Source organism: Calonectris borealis, chromosome 1 (assembly GCF_964195595.1).
Source record: "Calonectris borealis chromosome 1, bCalBor7.hap1.2, whole genome shotgun sequence".
Classification (NCBI taxonomy): domain Eukaryota; kingdom Metazoa; phylum Chordata; class Aves; order Procellariiformes; family Procellariidae; genus Calonectris; species Calonectris borealis.
The window spans coordinates 33,422,097-33,442,354 of record NC_134312.1 but is presented as its reverse complement, the minus strand read 5'-3'; the positions used below and the strand labels follow the sequence as shown (position 1 = coordinate 33,442,354).

At 34.9% G+C, this 20,258-nt stretch overlaps 1 protein-coding gene across 18 annotated transcripts in view; it reads right to left on the bottom strand.

Moving 5' to 3' along the window:
• Positions 1-20,258, bottom strand: part of PPHLN1 (periphilin 1) — a 72,619-nt gene that overhangs the window by 47,571 nt on the left and 4,790 nt on the right. For 7 of the 18 annotated variants that reach the window (XM_075147962.1, XM_075147953.1, XM_075148024.1 and 4 more), the window contains exons 2-6: positions 19,424-19,471; positions 18,219-18,310; positions 17,065-17,121; positions 14,716-14,895; positions 13,707-13,768 (exon numbers count right to left, since the gene is read on the bottom strand). In XM_075147962.1, coding sequence (XP_075004063.1) covers positions 13,707-13,768; positions 14,716-14,895; positions 17,065-17,121; positions 18,219-18,310; position 19,424 — 392 coding nt within the window. In that variant the 5' untranslated portion in view covers positions 19,425-19,471. The other 11 variants (XM_075148077.1, XM_075148017.1, XM_075148053.1 and 8 more) reach the window with 5 other exon arrangements.

Sequence of the window (20,258 nt, the reverse complement as noted above, 5' to 3'; positions counted from 1 at the left end):
ACACGAAGAGTCAAGAACACCTCTACTTTTAACATCTTCAAAGTAAATGCAGGTGGTGGAAGATTTCAGACACTATCCTCTCTCCCAGAACTCACGCCCTTTCTTTCCGAAGTACGCAGTACATGCTTCTGCAACAAACCAACAATCTACTTTAGTTCTGCTTTAGAGACTTACTATAATCTCTTGTTATTGTCCAAAGATCTTGATGCTGATTTATCATAAGCTAAAACAATACAGTGAATTACACCATTGTAGATATAAGTAATTGCATCTGGTTCCATCGGCTTTCATTTTAACATTTGAAATGATGACAGATTTCTTATAACAACTGGTTTTCACTGTTTTATGACTATGCAAGTAACTGCAGTACCTGTAAGCGATATTTGCTTTTGCTTTAAATAAAATTAACGTAATTAGATCTAGCCAATGTAATCTTATTAACAGCTTTTCGCATGAAGGCAAAAGGAAACTGGCGTTGTAGAACCGTAGTAAATCTCATGAAGAGAAGGATAACTAGACATACCAAATGTACAACCAAAAATTAAAAATATATAAATGCCTCACGATTTTTATGCTGCATGTAGTACTACTGAAGTCATCATATGCAAACACCAAAACTCCACACTGATGCCACTTGTCCATCTCACTCAACATGAAAGCTAGTAAACTCATCTCCCTACACGCCCCCCCAACCTTGGGATATCATGACAGATCAGGGAATAAAAGCTAAGACAACTTAAATATTATAGCAACATTAGAGAGAAATGTCTATGTTCTTTAATTGAATAGTGAAGCTATGCACTTCAACTGAAACTGGAAATCAGATTACACTCCTCTTTATCCTTAGTATAGAGTACCCTCTTTTCTACTGTCATCGATAACATACTTTATTAAACTTGCTGGAAGATAAGCCCACACAATAAAAGTATATTTAAATTCAAACTCTCTTTCTATTATTTGACAGAGAGAAACTATAGTCAAGCATACAGATTAGGACAGAAGAACAAGAAAGAAAGAAAGAAAGAGAGTCCAGAAAAACACAGATTTAAGTTCCAAAGAATTAAGAGCAAACAGCTTTATACAACTGTATGCAGAATAAAGACAAAATATGTTAATTAGAAAAATCAAGAGCAAATTAGACAAGATAATGGCATTCAAATGCATGGGATCTTGGCTTCTCTTCTTTTCAAAAATGAGGGCTTAGTAAATCCCTGCAATTTCTCTACAATAGAAAATAAATCATAGGTCTAAAGTTCCAGAGTGCAGCATATTTGCTTGAAGTGATGGACCAAGTTACAATTTCTATTAACAGTTACAGCAATTACAACAGCACAGAATATCACTGATAAAATATTTACTGACAGACACTACTGTTGGGTGAGATTTCCTACTCTCGACTTTGAGCTGCGTATCATCCCAGAACAGTAAAGCAGTTCAGATAACTATGTCGATGAATAAACTTCTCAATATAGTAGCAACTGAATCAATTCCTAAACAGACTTAATTCAAAATGGAAACCACTCAAATCTTGTATCTCAATATACAACTTAAAATGGAAGGAAGACAGGAAGCAAGATATAGTATCTTCACATACTTTCTTTTTTTTTCCTGATAACATAACAGACCCGAGAAACTGGTCATCATTATTGCTTCTAGAGAAAGTTCTAATGGGACAGACCTTCCTAAGTAGGTATTTGCACATTTACTGTCATCCTGCCCCAGACACTGAGACCAGTGCATGGGAAAGAACTTTAAAAAGTTTCCCTGTGGTACCAGAGATGGAAAAAATTCCCAAGTACTACCCAAAGCAAGCGTAAAGGTATTGAGAACAACATTTGTGCACAGTAACATACCACAAAACACAAGAAAACAGCTCTATGGAAATTTTTAAATAATTTTATTTTTTGAAGATCTTCTAAATCAGCGTGGAAAATGACACGGGACTGTGGAGAAAAATACATGCTATTTAGAGTCACAAAACTTTTTATTGCCAAATTTCTAAACAAAAGAAGGTTTTGGTGTCCCCCCCCCCAAGTTGTTTTGGTGGGGTTCTTTGTTTTGTTGGTTTTGGAGGGATGTTGTTTGGGGGTTTTTTTTGTTGTTGTTTTTTGGGTGTTTGTTTGTTTGTTTTGGGTTTTTTTTGGGGGGGGCGTGTTTGTTTGGGGGTGTTCTTTGGGTTTGGGGGTTTGTTTTGTTTTTTACTTCACAGTCAGTGCTTGCAAGCATTTGCCTAATATACACACTAAGTACCTGAAAAAAAGAAGGAAATTTTTTTTCACTATATTTTTAGGGGCATAAGTGAATTTTATGTTCAGCAAGCTATTACTGTCTTTCTCAAAGGCTATCTTTAAGATTCTTAAATAGGAGAACCCAAAAGCCATGAAATATCTGCTAAGGCTTTTCATCAGTATGCCACAGAATGCCATTAGTTTATTGATACTTAAGAGAAAGCAATGAGTAGTGTACTGTAGTATATACTGATGTGATCAACCCTTGTGGTTGACTTTCTAACACTATCAATAAAAAGCTTCAAAAGGAAAGAGCAAGTTGTGGAACAGGTTTGTAAGCAGCAATACCTTATGTCAGTAATACTGACACACAATACCCTTATTATATTTAGTTTTCTTCTCTTTCCAAATCCCTTAATGAGACCTATAAATCAGAAAAACACTCCATTTTGCTCTATATCAGAAAAATGCTCCACAAATCGCTATGTTTTTATTCCTAAATTAAAGTGAAATTTGAAGCAATTAGGTCAAATAGGTTTCATTTGCATACGCCCTGAAGTTTTGTAACAGTGGTACAGACTTCTGCATAGCAAATTTAAATAAAAGTTAGCAAACTACCTCTGCTTTTGGATTTCTCAAGATAAAAGACATTATATGTATATGAAAAAAAAGTTTATTGTACATAATGGGTTTTTTCTTTATTTGATCTCATTCCTTCCTGTCAAGTATATATTTTGTTCAAAATCAGAAAGCCCTCAGTTAACACAGACATTTTCCTCTTACAAATTATTCAGCCATGTAGCTTTATCTTTCTTTTACCCCAGTTTGCTTTTTCTTTTCACTTTGATTACAATCACTACAATATACATTAATATCTTTTTTATTTTTTAGGCCATTTCCTGTATGACAAACACCACTTACTTGAACATATTTAACACAGACACAAACCATGCTACCTGGGTAAATTCCTTATTAAAAATCCTTTTGCAATTACTGTATGCCTTCAGTTATTTCAGTGATTTAATTATAGTTAACTGCAGAGTGCACCTCCATGACAAGTCATACTGATTCAAAGTGGTGCTGCCAAAATCCTAATTTTCTCAACCTTCCTTGAATCCATATTCCCATTCCATGCCTAACCTGGCATTGATATTTTCTCTCAGGCAACCAAACTGGTAGATAATTATTTAATTCATTGTGGTGGGTTAGCATGCAGGATCAGCTCACTGAAGAATACAAACACCTGAAACAGTACCAGGGAGAAGAAAGGACTGGAATGGCACCAGCTTAGATAGGTTTAAACTGCTGTGGAAATAGATTTTTACTGTAGGAAGATCAGTCTCCGTACTGCATTCATGACTTTTATTTATTTATGATAAATAAAGTAGGTCCCCCGGCAGAATTTTAGAGTAGTTAAAGTTAGCATCAGTAAGACTCAAAGAAGGAATACATTTTTTTTCCAAAAATAATAGACATACGTATCTAAGCAGCACTGAAAACACAATATTCTGGCTGTGAGTAATAAATGTAGATTCAAAGATAAATTTTTAAACGATACTGTTTAACAGACACAAGTTTTAGTAAGGGATAAAAGTAGCAGTAGCTGAAGAGAGAGTTTTTGAATAAGATAATTCATTGCTTGTCACTTCAATCTCCTCTGTTAACATAATCCTTTGCCTTGCTTAGATAATCCTTGTACAAAATTCTTCCAAAAAACGCATCAAGTAAGATAAAAATTGTAGAACACATACTGAGTTTACTACCTCATCAAACCTGAATTGGTTTGCCCCTCTACTCTGCTCTGGTGAGACCCCACCTGGAGTACTGCGTCCAGCTCTGGAACCCTCAGCACCAGACAGACATGGATCCATTGAAGCGGGTCCAGAGGAGGGCCATGAAGGTGATCAGGGGGCTAGAACACCTCTCCTATGAAGACAGGCTGAGAGAGCTGGGGTTGTTCAGCCTGCAGAAAAGAAGGCTCCAGGGAGACCTTATTGTGGCCTTTCAGTACTTAAAGAGGGCTTATAAGCAAGATGGGGACAGACTTTTTAGTAGTGCTTGTTGTGATAGGACAAGGTGGAATGGTTTTAAACTAAAAGAGGGTAGATTTAGATTAGATATAAGGAAGAAATTTTCTACAATGAGGGTGGTGAAACACTGGAACAGGTTGCCCATAGAGGTGGTAGATGCCCCATCCCTGGAAACATTCAAGGTCAAGTGGGAGGGGGCTCTGAGCCACCTGATCTAGTTGAAGACGTCCCTGCTCATTGCAGGGGGGTTAGACTAGATGACCTTTAAAGGTCCCTTCCAACCCAAACCGTTCTATGATTCTGTAAGTCCACACATTAAAATACCTTTTCCATTCTACTTCCAAATTGCACAAACACACTCTCAAACATAACTTCCAAAATAGACATACTAGACTAGGTAAGGTAGGACTTATTTTAACACAATGCAACTGTTAAAAATCAGATTTCAGAAGAGAAAGACATTCCCACAGCTGGCTGACACAACACTGTTGCATGTCATGGCATCAATATTTAGTTCCACTTAGGCAAAAGCATTTGTTATCAACTCACAAACTAATACTACAAAGCTTCATATACAAGGGAAAGAACCTGCTATGGTTATGCAAATAGATATCATGAACAAATGTCAAGACTAACATTAAGAATAATTTGTTAGCATGCAAAAATAGCATCACCTTTTAAAAATAATACCAATGGCATGAGATCATGGAATTGTTTTACTGATGAACTTTTCCTCAGATGTAAATCATAACACACTTAAACGCAGCAGTAGATGGAAACGGTATATCAAAAACCTTCTCTTTGCAGCAAAATGCTTAACAAAAGGATGCCTATACTGTCAATAACACGAACTTTTTCCTCTCCTCTACTGAAATTTACAGCACACCTCATTTTGTCAATTAAGGAGGGGAAAAAGCAACTTGCATTCATGTAAAGAAACAACATCTAAGCAAAGCTCATCCTAGTATTCCCACCCTCTCTCAATGGGAATTAAATTCCCTGAAATGTTTAGTATATTCAAAATATAACAAACAAGTCCTTGGAACCTAACAGATGAAGCATTCATCTACCTAAGGGAAATTATGTCCTCTGTGACAATACACCCCATCCTGAGAAAGCCATGACTACGTTCATTAAGCCAATTCATTGGCTGGTCGTTGAGATGAAATAATTAGATGCCCACCTTAACAGTAGTTGTCTGGACTCGAAGGGAGACTCCTTTCTCTTTCCCTCGCCACTGTCTCTAAGTACCTAGCTGTTTTTCAACATATTTGTTAGGAAATCTTGCCAGAATAATCAAGTGCTATCCATGGGAGTTTGCCTCATTATTTCCCAATACAGCATTAACTTGCTAGTTTGATACCATCTACCACCCAATTACAATGCTAGCTATAAAACTGGACCAGACGAGCTTGTTTTTTAAAGTCGTCTTTAAAGTGAGGTGTTAGCCAAGATCTTACAGTGTACAGGTACATAATCTTATCTTTAGGCATGTTTACCTATCATACACTATAAACAGAGGATGTCCTTACAGTTTATTAGCATTATGTAAACATCATCGATAAGAAAAAAATAATAATTTTCCCAAAATGTGACTTAGTTTTAAGCAATAAATCAATGTCATTACAAAATTTAACTGAGTTTGCACACACTACTGAATTTTTCCTTACATGTATATCATAACATACTAATAACTGTAGTAAACAGTTCTTATGCAATAACCACTATTAAAAAAATATAATGATGACACCAATTTCATATGACAATTTACAACCTTACAAAAACTGCAGTGGGAAACAGTTGTACACACAAAAAGCCATAGATCCTTAAAACACAACATAGCTTTGGATCAAAAGCGAGTTGAATAAACACATGATGGCAGTTGAGAACCGCCATGATGAGAACTTCTAGCTTTTTTGTTACCAGATTTGGTGTGTTTACTGTAATTGTTGTCAAATAAATACTTAACAAGTCAATTTACTACCTAGCTGTTCTTTATTCAACAATAATTCAGGCTGGGTTTTTAAGAATATCAAAACGTTCTTTGAGAAGATTATAACTACCTGTCTTTAGTCAAAAGAATACTTTGTCAATCCTTTAGAGTCACAACATAGAGACCATATTTAAATTTAACTAAAACATTTCAAAGGACCAAAGTATAAGAAATTCCATACACAAACTACCTATTTTTAATTATGCTTTTCAAAGACAATCTTACCTAGTTTTCTGTTATGGCTCTCAGCAGGAATTAAAATCAAGATTTAGAATCCTTCTAAATTTCATAGAAAAAGTAAGCTCTAGTGCATGAGGTGTATATTTACAAGCTCAGCAAGGGGGGAAAAAAAAAGTCAGGTAGTGGGAAGTTCTGCTAATTTGACAATTCCCACATAGGAGAAACTTTGAAATACAGTGATGAAAAACAAAGCTTCCATGACATCATTCTGAAATGAAATAGAACAGCCAGACCCCTCTATTACGAACAACAGTCAAAGGAGTCTCCCATCAACTAGGAGGAAAAAATAATCCCAGTTTAGATTCCTGTGGGAGGTTCCAGGGTCCTGGTTGAATGTAGGAATACTGGCACTGACCCCAGAAGCTCATCAAGAGAAATGATTAAGAGAAAAAGAAATTAAATGATCAATACAGCATATATTATGACTTTAAAGTTTAAACTCCTTCCCCTCAACCTCAGATGGAAATTGCATAAGCAATTAAATCAGAGTTCTGCAACATCCTCTAAAAGGAACAAAATTATCAGTAAGCAATTTTTGAAAGCAAACATGATTTTTAGGATTGGAATGAGAAATTCTGCAAAGAAATAAAAGAAAATAGGTCTTCAATAAAGATCACGATCAATAGTTATGCAAATAAAAATATTTTAAAATTAAAAGCAATCACTCAACAACTACCACTAGCTGCCAGCGAAAGCAACATTCACCTTACAGAATAACCCCACAATTAGCTGAAATATGCAAAAAATCCAGTTGAAAATAAGAGGAATTTTTACCAGCTCCCCATATTTTTTACATTGTAAGGTGGGGGCAAAAAAATTCTACAACTGAAACCCTGTCCACCAGTCTCTCCTTTTCTCCCCATTCTCTCAAGTGACAAACATTTCAGAAGTGGAGGGACAGCAGTCTTGCTTTGAATGAAGCTTCTAGTATAATTCTAGATAGAAACAAAGCAGGTCCCACCAACATAAATAGCAGCAGAAACTCAGTTTGACATAATATTCTTAGTAAGAAAACAGTCAGTGTTCACATACATAGTTTTAAGACTCTCAGTTCTAAGTTAAATAGAGGAAAGAGATTCATCACAGCAACAAAACCAGACTTGTCTGAATTGAAACTTTTTTACTTTCAGTTGCATTGGCCTGCAATAGTGGACAGTCCTGAACTGTTCTTAACTATACATAGCCTTCAGTACAGGGCAGTTTTAAAACGCTGATTATCTACATGAGAAGATTCGAGTTCTTAAAATCCATTCAAAATAAAAACCCATGGTCTAAAGGAACCCAAAGCATTAGTAATACAATTAGACATATCTAATTTTGGCCAAGTAACAAAATTCAAATTATAAAACATAAATCTCAGTTTGCAAACAAATTGGTTGTCCCAAGCACAAAAGAGCTAAAGAAGCAGTGGAGCAGAAAACAGCCCTGTACGAAAATGTAGCAACTACTGAATCAATAAGACTGCTGCATAAGACATGAAGTGTAATATGAAGTCATTAAATTTTTAGTGTAAACCAGAATCTACTTTTAAGTTATCTATTACCTATTATCTTGTTCCAAAAAGTTCTAAATCCTCCCTCCATCCCCCCCAAAATATCATAAGCCAAGGTAAACTAATTTAGCTAGCAGCCTAATACAATGGGTCTTCTGAACTAAAGATTTCAACAGACAAATCCTTGCCTGGAGTTGTAGACAGGTATAACTAATCTACCACAATGACCCATTATAAGGAAACTGTAATTTCGCATATGAATAAACAAGTTACTCTAGTAGTTCGTGTGAATACCTGAGAGGTTCAATGTTCTGGCAGAGATTTTATTTATTTATTTCTTAAAAGAAAAAGGCATGTGCTAATGAATACGATTAGAACTCTGCTTATCATTCTCTGTCAAAAGCAAGACCATTTTCTTTGGGTGACTGCCATATTTATTTCCCTCCACACATGTTTTTTAATAAAGAATGAGGTTCTTGTATGGTGTCCCTTAAGACCTGTCAAATATTGCAACAGAACAGCAGACTTATGTACATTTTTAGCACCATCTCATAAATCCCTTTGGCTAAGTTTCTCTTCTATAAGCAAGACAAAGATCAGTTTACATTACAAGAAAGTTTAAATTCAAAGCCTAAAGACCTCCCACAATAAATATTTTATACTCATTTAAAACAGCATATTATAAACAGGTTCACTGTTTCATGCATTAAAGAAAATACATATAGGGAGTGGAAAAAACAAGAAACAAGCTACCCCCTGTAATTCAAGGGTGATTGCACAGTGATAATGTAAAGATAACTGCCTTGGCCTATGACACATCTGAACCCTCAATATTTAAATCCTGCTTTATTGAGAGAAGAGTCAGTGACCCTTAACTTCTATCTGGAGGCTCCCTCATCAATGGTTTTGGTTTAAAATAACCATTCTTGCCAAAGAACAATTTTCTTCTTAATGTACAATCTTCAGATCACTCCTCTAGAACATCCTGTCATCACATACTACATCTGCAAGAGGTTAATCACCAAATGGAAGGGTAGTTCAAGCAGAGATCAGAAAGCCACAGTTGCTGGGCTTCTATCCCCCACTTTGCTAGCAATTTTCTCCATGGCCTTTGGGAAACACCGTGAAGGTTTATGCATCTCACTGTGAAGGTTTATGCATCTACAAAAATTGGGGTATATTATGCTTTACCACCCTAAAGAGACAACTGTAAGTTTAATGTTCAGAAAGCCACATAAAATTTTCAGAGGAAAGGCAATGTGCCATTGATTTAAAAGATTTCCAAAACAAAATATAGAACTAACTGATGAATCTTAGTCGTTCACAGATCACCAATTGTTTAAAAATTTTGCCAGACAGTTTTCTTTCATTTCTAGCATCAAAATCACTTTATTATTTCTATTTATCACAAAATATTTCCTGTGCACTCCACAGATAAGCACATCTGTTTTATATACCAAATGCATTAGTATTAAAGACTGGACTAAGACTACTTCCTAATTTCCCACAGGACATCGGGAAAAAAAACCAACAACCAATAAACAAAACAACACACATAGTAGCAGCAAGTTTCCTTCATTAACAAAGGAAAACTTATTCATATCAACAACTTGAGAACAGATATTAAAAATGTCCTATGTGAGCCACTTCTCAGAAGTCTGCATTATATGAATCAACATTACTACTGATGCAGAGTACTTTGTCTACAAATATGGCAATCCTTATTTTACAAAAGTCTGGACCTCGGATAATTTTAAGGATCAAATTTAATGCATGTATAGCTGGGATTTACAAGTGCGTCATTTTGTAATTTCTCTTTGAAGATGAGTCTTACCCATCTTAAGTTGCCAAGTTCCACATATTTCACATCTTATTAACTCAGTTTGGCTGAAAAAAAAAAGAATGAAGTAATGCTCTGTGCACTTAAAAGGATTAAAATTTGGTATGACTACAGTGAACAGTAGCTAACTATCTTCTAAAGCATTTCACACTGAAAAGTTAATCTGACTTTATAAAAATGAACTTGTATACAAAATCCATTGCTATGACGCCCATAGAGAAGTCCTGTAAAATTGAGTTCTTCAACATATAACAGCATAGTTCCCTGCAACTTTTCAAAAAATCTGACATGCATAAAATAATTCGAGTGCTTTGAATAAATGAGTTTGATATATCACTAAAGACAATAGTAACACAGCCCCAGAAGTGATCAACATCAGTAAAAGATAAAGGTACAAAGAAATCATGTGTTACTTGATCTCTACTCCTCTCATAATTTCCAAGTTTCACAATTCTCATAGCATCAGCAACCAAGACATTAGAACTGTCATCATGTGTGCAGAAAATTCTCTGTTCTCCAAACTAAGAGACTCTGCTTTGATGTACATTTCTTTACACATGCCAACTAGGCTTGAACCAAGAGGCACTTCAAACAAAGCTATGACTGTAAGGTTACACAATTCACATCAGTTCCTGGAGATCAGAAATCCAGCAAGAATCCCTTAGGTCAGAACAAGAGAAAAAGGGCTGGGAATTCATTTTGACATCCAGCACATCCGCTGAATTACTTTATTTTTTACATATAAAATATGATATTACCATAATGAAGTCAGGATGAGAGCTGTTCACTGAGCACAGTATAAACCAGGGCTAACAACTCTCAAGAATTGAGTGGTCCAGAAAAGAGCAGAAGGATCAGTAATGCTCCACTCAATGGTAGACTATTGGCAAATGACAGCTGCTTGGAAACTGGAGCATAACTCCATAAGAAGAAAGAAGGCAAGAAAAACAACAGCTAAGTCAAGCGGTAGAACCTCAACAATCCTCTCCTCACTCACGGAGAATTGCCGCTGGTCAGCAGACACACCACTGCTCAAGCCGCAGCTATGCAACTGCTAAGTAAGCATGCACTTCCTGTTTTTAAGGAAAAGGCAAGAAGCTTAAAAAAAATCCACAAAAATCTCCACAAAAGAAACAACAACAGCTACAACAACAACAAAAAAAAAACACTCCAAAAAAACCTAACAGCTGGTTTCTTCAACATAGGAAACTTTCACCCCCCAAAATTCTGCATCATTTAAGGATTTTTGATATTCTAGATAAGCAACTTCCTTTACTTTGCAAGAATCTCGAGTAATGTTTTTCAGCACTCCAAAGAAAGATAAGAGGAACAAAAATGAAAGAGTAAGAGATCAGAAACTACTTTTTGACAGTTCAGCTGCGAAAAATCAAAGCAGGAAAATGTGAATGATTAATGCTTAAGAGGAAATGCTAAACATAATATTGACAACAACTTTTTACAGCACATTTTTAGCTGCTGAATGAATTTTTAAAAATACTGAAGAAAACTGATTATTTATGTCAAAAGAGCTATTCTTTTTAGAATTTGTAGTCACTGTACTGACTACGAAAACCTATTAACTTTACAAGTCTCCTGAGCGTCTTTAGCTTCACAAATCTAACTTTGTACTATGTTTTAGCCATGTTCCATGCAATTTTTTAAAAAGTACTTCTGGTTGAAGTAATTTTAAATCTCCTTCTACTACCTCAAAGGAAAAAAAAAATTATTTATAGGTACTCCAGAAGAACTTACTCACAATAACTTTCACCATATCCAAAGAGATATATATATTCACATATACTAATTTTTTAATCTCATGTTTTATAGTGCAAACGTCTTTGAAATAGAAAGTAATTAGTGTTTTCACCACAGGAGCCAACATATACCAAGCACTGTACTTCGACTTCCTCTGTTGAGATCCACTACATAGCTCAATAGTGAGCAACATGCAAAAAATCATAATTAAGTTTATTACTAAGCACGTAATGCTATAAGTGTTTAGCAGTCTGATCACAGGATTTTACATCCAAAGTTATTTACTATTCCTGTGCTCTTCTGTACAATCAGACTTCTGACATGCTAATGCGTATTTATATAATAAATCAGTAGGGTTTCATTCAATTGCAAATACATTCCCATACCCTCAACTGAACCAAGAATCTTTATGAAGTTCTTCCACAGTGTTACTGCAGTTGCATAACAGTTACATATTCTGAAATACATAATAAAGACTCAGATGGGACTATCATCTACCACGCAACACATTTTTAAAGCCTTCAACAAAACGAGCTGACATTTTATCCTCACACTTTAAATGGAAGAAATCAGGATGCATTTAAGACAATCTTTTTGACCACTGGGTGCCACTCTTGTTCTATGTAAAATAAACTGCCTGGTACTAACCCAGTCTTCTCAGTCTTTTTTTTTTCGGCTTTAAACAACTCTGATTCTTCTAAAGTGCAAGGAAAAGATGCAAGAATTTTTACACAAGTTTCTATAAAACACTTACTACTTTTCAAAACCCTTTATTGTTGCTTCTAGCCCCAAGAATGCAATTTTGGGAGAAGTCTAGTGCACACAGACCCTTACGGTATGTGAAGGATTTTTTTTTATGGTGAAGTTATGTAATAACCTAGTTATGCTATGTCTAAATCATCACATTCAAAGGAATAGATATCTTCAATATGCTGCACACTGCAACTAGCCCTGTAGCACTGTATTGCCATTGCTACTAACAGCTTCATATTGAGTTTGCAAGGCCTCAGGACTGAGGCTTTGAGCAAGCTTGTCAGGCTTGCTATGTCTGAGCTTTTCCTGACCTGCCTGAAGTCTTTTTTTTTTTAACTTGGTGCAAGTTTAATAGCAATTTTTCTAACTGACCAGGTATCTACAGCTAACTCGGTTTACTTTTGTTGATCTTTGTATGGTACAACCATAGTTCTATACAGATAGCAGTAACAAGAAGTTATTCGATGGAGAATGAGATATTTACGACTAACACCATGAGGCAATATGTAGAAATACAGGCCTGGTATAATAGCAGACATCTTGAGAAGTCAAACACAGCATGTGGCATATAAAAGTATAGCCATGAGATGACATTCTTAGATTAGACTGTTAATATTTCAGTTATACTAACAATTAATTCTTGTCTGAATATTTAAGGTGAGTTTCATCCTTGTCCATATTTTCAGTGTAACACTATCCTGTGCACTTTATTTATCATATCAAATAATCCCATGTCAAACATCATTGCAGGCATATGTATGTTACAGCCCTACTGTTTAATACTATTCTTTACATTTCATAGATGGGAACCTGAGGTTCAGACTAAGAATTGCTCACAGAAATGAATATAATGTATGATGGAAATATCTACTCATCAGTCCAGCTGAGAAAACAGGGAGGTCAGAACAAGGCTATGGTAAACTTCATAATCCCATTATCCATGCCACCAATCTTTAAAATGGCACAGGTATCTTTCCACTGTACTGTGGCCCCAAGGTACTGCAGTCACAGAAGCAAATATTAGACCAAAGAATTCTCTGAAGTCACGTAAAAAGCGTGACTGATCAGGGAGATGCACTAAATTACTTACAATCCCAGGCTAACATCCTAAAGATGCTATCATTATGCTTCCTATCCTTACTAAACAAATACTAAAATAGAGACTTTCATGTCATACCATTTATTTAATTTGTATTTCAAACAATACAACTAGAAATCACTTTTCCACTATCGTTTTTTACTTCAACAGATGTCCTTTTCCACATCCCTGCCATTTCACTGCTCTGCTGTACAAACTGTTTTGATAACAAAGAAAAATGCCCATTTAAATAGTCCCAGCCTATGTAAGGCACTACCGTAAAGTCTTGTAAAATACCTGTATTCAGGCTGCCGACTTATAGGATGATCATCCCTTGGCCATCTGTATCCAGATTCATCCTGCAAAACATATATGCAAAACAATTGTGTGACGTGTATCTCGATATCAGATGGCAGGCACAGTTAGTTAGTTGCCAAATGGTACTTATTTACTACAAAACCAAAGTATTTAATGAGCTAAAAGAAAGTATTAATCATTCACAGCAAGGTTCCTCTCAGTTTGTTCACTCTACCCTACTTGTCTTATTTTTTTCCTCTATCAATACTAAAGAGCGCAACTTAGAAATGCTGTACAAAACACAAAAACTACAAAAATTGCCAAACTATATACATAGGCCCTGACTTAAAAAAAAAGAAAATTTTCCTTATTGAAATGTAAATCATCATCAATAGCTTGAAATTACAGAATTTCAAACAGCTGGATTGGAGGAGGCAACAGTAATGACCTTTCAAAGGGACCATAAATTTTGTACTTAAGTGTAGCTACTGGGGAAAAAAAATATGCACTCAACATCATGACAGAATTTAAATAAGTGAACAACTGTGCGAATTAGAAGGATAGGTAGACAACATTCAACAAGTTGCATATGCAAGGACTTGTTAAATATAAAGATTTTGAAAACATTCTTCTCTTTGTCCAGATAACTTTGCACTGCATTACAGAGAGGACTTCTCACCACTTTTGTTTTCCCAGACTCTGAGTTTTCCACAGTGCTGGACAAGGGCTCTTTTCTAAGTCAACAGAGTAGCTAGGAACCATAAGAGGCAGCAAACAGGTATTACCATATAATCACAAGAGTCTTAGAAGCACAGTAACTGCAAAAAAGCACGAAGTGTCAAAACCTGGATGTTTTTTCTATTCATTCTATTTCAGTTTATGAGAACAGCAGTAACATCAATGCTCCGTCTGAAATAGTTTTAATTAATAGTTTTAATAGTAATTTTAATTGCTCAGTATTCAAGGATTAATGAGAAGATAAACATCATAAACATGTAAGAAGAATCACCTTACGTACACCTCGGTGTGGAGGGCCACATCTTCGGTCATGGGCAAAACTGCGACCCTCTTCATAGTCTCTGTACTCCGCGTGACTGTAATCATCATACCGGCTGTAATTTCCATCCCCAGGTCTTTCAAGCAGTGGTGGTTTCTTGGGCACAATGTTTACTACTCTATGGTAATCATCCTAAACCACAAAACAAACAAAATCATACTGCTTTTAACAGCTGGAAGTTTGTAGTGAATACACAAAAGTAAAAACATCAAGTTATTTCTAAATATGGGACTATAATAACCTTAAAGCTGAAATAGCACAGGGGAACAACAAACATTAAAAATCATGCCAGTCTGATGGTGGAATAACTTATTAAGTCTAATTGGACACCATTCAGATGCAATCCTTAGGCGTTGCAAGTTTAATTATAGAGGGAAAGTTTTCAACGTGGTTTAAGTTTCTTTTGAAAGTTTAAAGCAGTAGCATTAGCTACTTTCTAAGCATTAGCTACTTTTTTTTTTTAAGCATTAGCTACATATATTTCTCAGACACTTTTACATTAACTTAGGAATGCAATAAAGAAAGCTACACCTGTAATGCCTGTAAAACAAAGAGCCCATTTGAAAATACTATCAATTTTCTTAATGTCAATAACATCCTCCACACTATGGAGATTACAGTGAAGACAATCCTTGCTTCATAATCTGAATAGACAAGCACCTTCTCAATACAATGCAGTAGATGATCTCAGGATTCAAGTGACAGAGAGAATTTTAACACTCGCTTTTTCTTTGAACTCAAGTTTTGGATAGCTTTTTGCTAGAATGCAAAATTAATTTATTGTATTTCCTTCAAATAAAATGTCATACACCATTTACCAATTAAAGAAATCCTTTGCTTATTAAGCGCAAATTGCACAGTTGCAAATGATACAAATTCAATTTTTTAAAACCAAGTATTAGATAAGCCAGCTGCAAATAAAAAGCAAACAAAAACATGAATGCAAGACCTTGTATTTTAAGTCTTCTTCCTTTAGCAAGATATTTTTTCTATGGGCCTTAAAAATACAAGCTATAAATGCAGAGACTTGAGTTAGCATGTACAATTTGGAGGGGGGGAAAGATACTCAAACTAGTTTTTTTAATAGTAGTAGAAGTAACAATCTAATGCACCAATAGTTTTTCTACAAAAACACATTAAATTCACAAACTGCTAAATACTGTCATGCAAAAAAAAGTTAGTTCTGATTTCAGAGACCACCCAACAAATTCACTAGAGAGCAATCCAAAGCCAGAGTACAGACATACTGATGCAAAGTAGAGACTACACATTCATACACAGCCACAATGCTTGATCTACCCTTACCTCATTGAGTAACCTCGACATGTATTTTTTTTTTTAGTTTGGTGTCTTACAAAGAAGATATGCTCTGAAGCTAAAATAAAACTGCTCTGTGCTTTAACCTCACCCAGAAGTCCCCATCACATAACTATATTGACATATAGAAAGATGGTTACACGAAAGCTCCAGGTGTACCCACTTACGGTTAACTGTGCCAAGTGCTTGCAACTTTATGTTGTTTACCAGGATCTAAAAGCATGTGTTTCTACTACAATCTATACTTGATATATAATTAGCATTCAGTTTAGATTAGGACAAGTTTCTTGCTCTCTCAAACAAGAGATACTTCATTCTGTATCATTGGCATGTCTCAGTTCCAATGTACTAACCTATCAGCAAATGCTAAGCGCCTTCATAGATTGAATAAGTTAATTCCATTTTACTTGTCTAGTCAAAATTAAGTCAGACCTCTAAACGTGGACACAGATACATTGGCACAGGCTTACACGGACAGAAACTGCCTGCCAACTATCCTGAATCAGCAGAGCTGTATGACAAGAAGCTTCATATCCATCTTTCAGTAAGGCAGAGAGACACCAGATCTTGGTTTGCCCAACTACTGAGGGTGTTGCTTTAGTGCAGATGGATAGTATTGATTGTGATAAATGAGTGTATTCTGCTAGTCCCTTCATCCCCAGTTCCAAACACATGTAATACAAAGCTAGCATTGAACTATCTAGTTAATTCTTGCATCAAAATGATGGATCACATCTTTTAAATTTTAAAGTAATTTTTCATAATGCATATGCCACGCATTGTTCCCTGGACAGCTTGAAGGACTAAAGGAATTTAGGAATGTCACTGTTGCAACCACTGTTGCACTGGTTAAATTATATTAGCAATGTGTTAGTCAAGTCAAACGTTGATTTAAAAAAAAAAAAAAAATCTGTGAAAACACATTCTGCCTTTCCTTGTGTCCTATTGCTGATATATATTTTGGAGAAGCAGCTGACTAAATACCCTGTGCAAACTTATCTGATTTCCAGTTTGGTGAAAATGCAGAAATTTTGTTGTTGCCTGTAAAGAGAGTTAAAAATGTCACAGAGCAGCCAAACACTAATGCACTACTCAACAGAGAAGAGTATGTAACTAGTTACCAAGTTATCAACACTGGTACGCTTCCAAAACAACAAGCTGAAAATATAGTAGAGGGAACCCAGAAAGTATGCTAAATCAGCTATGCTATTATTCCAATATTTAAAAGAATTAAAAGAAGAGCCAGATAACAGGCACAGGTACCTGAAATTTTATTTTGTCAAATGTACATTGCACAGCATGTAAATAGAAATATCAAAAAGTATTCTTAAAGTTCTATTTAAGGTGTAATAGCTCAAAAGACAAAGCTACAACCTGTTTTCTTTCTTCTTTAGAGACTTCAGACACAGGAGGGAAAAAAAAAAAAATTTTACCCAACTCTTTGACACAGAGATTTCCCAAAAGCGTTTTAAAGTTATTCTACAGCAGAGTAAGCATAGCTTCTGCTTTTGCTTTTACAAGCATAACATACAGTAGAAGTCTCCACGCCTACAAAGTAGATTTCCATCGACATTCTTTTTGATAAGCATTTCCCTTACAAGGCTCCAAAACACAATTTCTCTATTAAAGATGTATTTGTTATAAACATTTCCTTCTATACTTTAAGCATCATAATAAAAAACTGCGATCGGTGACAAGAACAATACTGAAAGTAGTCATTTTACCACCTCAAATCACTTCAAAGATGTATTAACATAAAAAAAACAAAAGGCTGGGGAAAAATATAACATATTATGGCCTTTGGTTCTCCAGAAGTTATTAAAAATCCTGTGTTTAAAAACAAAAGAATTACACTAAAAAAATCAATTTATCAAAATACAAATATTCTAAAACACTTTCAATAGATTTGGGGAAAAAAAAAAATAAAAAAAACCTACAAGATTTAATTTTGTAGGCATCCTATTATTTCTGTGCAGATGCATTTGCTAGATTGTTGGCTTAAATGAATGAGAAAAGAACAGAACTTGGGGTATACTAGGAACTTAAATATGCATATAAATCCAGCCCTTATGGTACAAGTCATGGTATAAAGATATAGTATAACAGTATAATGCTAAATAAACATACTATACGCTTACATCAGGATGAATCCTTGGAGGGAGACGTTCTCTTGGAACTCTTTCATAGTCGTACCGCCCTTCAGACCACATTTCATCTCTTCGATATGCCACTGAAGACAATAAAAATCCAATTAGCCAAAACCAGACTCATTATGAATAGACGAAAGGATAGTGAGCATAGAAATAAAGGTTCCCGGACTTCTCCCAATATAATGGATTATGTACAAGCCCTGTACATATACTTTTTTTTTTTAAATTAGCCCTTTTAAAAGTAAGTCTATCTAGTTATAGAAAGTAATAAATGAACTTTAAGCAACAATAACTCACAGTATGTGCAAGAACAACTGAAAATTAGTGCAGTATAATCAGTATAATCACAGGACATACAGATACTATGAACAGCTCTATTGAACTATAAGCATATTGCAAATACCAGCTGTAGACATAAATTCATATACACATACCTTATAGCAATTTTTATATTGCTCTGTTAAAAATAGAGGACTTTTTTTTTTAAAAAGAGTTCAACTCCTATTTATTAGATTGAAGAATTTCTACTTTTTTATATAATATAACAACTTTGATTGAATTATTTCATCATCTCAGCCATCTGGAAAGAGGTTAAAACACAACACATCATTCAGTTAGTACAAAGCTCTGCATTTTGAATACATGAATGAAATGCATTCTTCACATGCAGTTTTTTCCTGTTTTAAATCGGGAGCCAGCAGAACACAAAAATTCCTCTTGCCAGAAAAAGGTGACTTGCAAAGTCAAAATCAGTAACTAAATAGAAGTGGAAATAAACCATCACCATGAGAGATTCTAGTCATGCTATGTTAGACAACACAAACTTGAGGAGCTGAAACATTTCTGATGATTATAAAGGTGACAAATTATATACCATACATCGTTGAAAATAGATAAGAAATTGCTAGAATTATATTTTTCAAAGTTTCCCTTCACAATGGTAGTTCTAACTATTAAAAATTATCAATAAGAAAAAGAAACAGCAGGACATATTCAGAAGGAGAAATACATAACATTACTTTCACAAAATAAAAACACTCAGAAAATAAGTAGAATTATGAGGCTATATAAAAATATTGATTATTACAGATGTTAAGAACCAACATGACAAAAGGGTTTATTAATTGCAAACAGAGGTAGCACTAAGTCAGATATATATTTTTGTGAAAAACAATGAACACTCATATACTTACTTTTCTGTCAGTTTTAGCAGCTCTGCTTCTGAAGACCCATTCAATTACCTAAAAAAAAAAAAACCCTGAAGTTAGCAAAAAATGCATATATATATTCATAAGTACATTTTTTTCTTTCAAGTAAACTAGATATTTAAAATCTAAATATTTTGACCACCTGTCCTATGATCTGCCTGAAGTAGTACAGAGTAATTCACTACACTCAATTAAGTAAGAATATGAACTACTCAGCTGAATTCACAATATCAAAAAAATTCCCATGACAAATTATTACAGATACAACACTTCCCCAACAAATTCCAGTTTTCTTTCCCTTTTGTCATATTTTACTTACTATCCCAAGTCGCAGTTTTTCTTCCATTTGTTAGCAAAAGAAACTACTGTAACTGCTTTCTTAAAAACACTCAGAAAAATATTTAATATATTCACTTAAGATATTTATTTATGTGTCTTTCAATATCATTACGTAGAGAAAAATAAGACTCAGTTGCATGCGATGAGAGGTTAATGAAAAGTTTGATTTAACAAATGCTTTTCCTTTGGGAATAGATAGTAAATCCTGATGAAGTAGCTCGTCCCTCAACTATAATAAGCAAACGCTTATGTTCAGAGATTTTGACCCTACCATTGGTACAAATGAACCAGAGTATCTTCTTAAAAGTTTGTTCTATTTTATAACAGACTTGACCTTAAGTACATTCCATAACCAAGACACAGGACTAGTCTGATGTAGCCACAGATTATAAATCAAAAGCTGACTAAACCAACAGAGTTTGGTTGGTCCTGGTTTTGGTAAGGGTAAGAGCAAGAGGGTCTGCTGTCCCTGCCCTCGCCA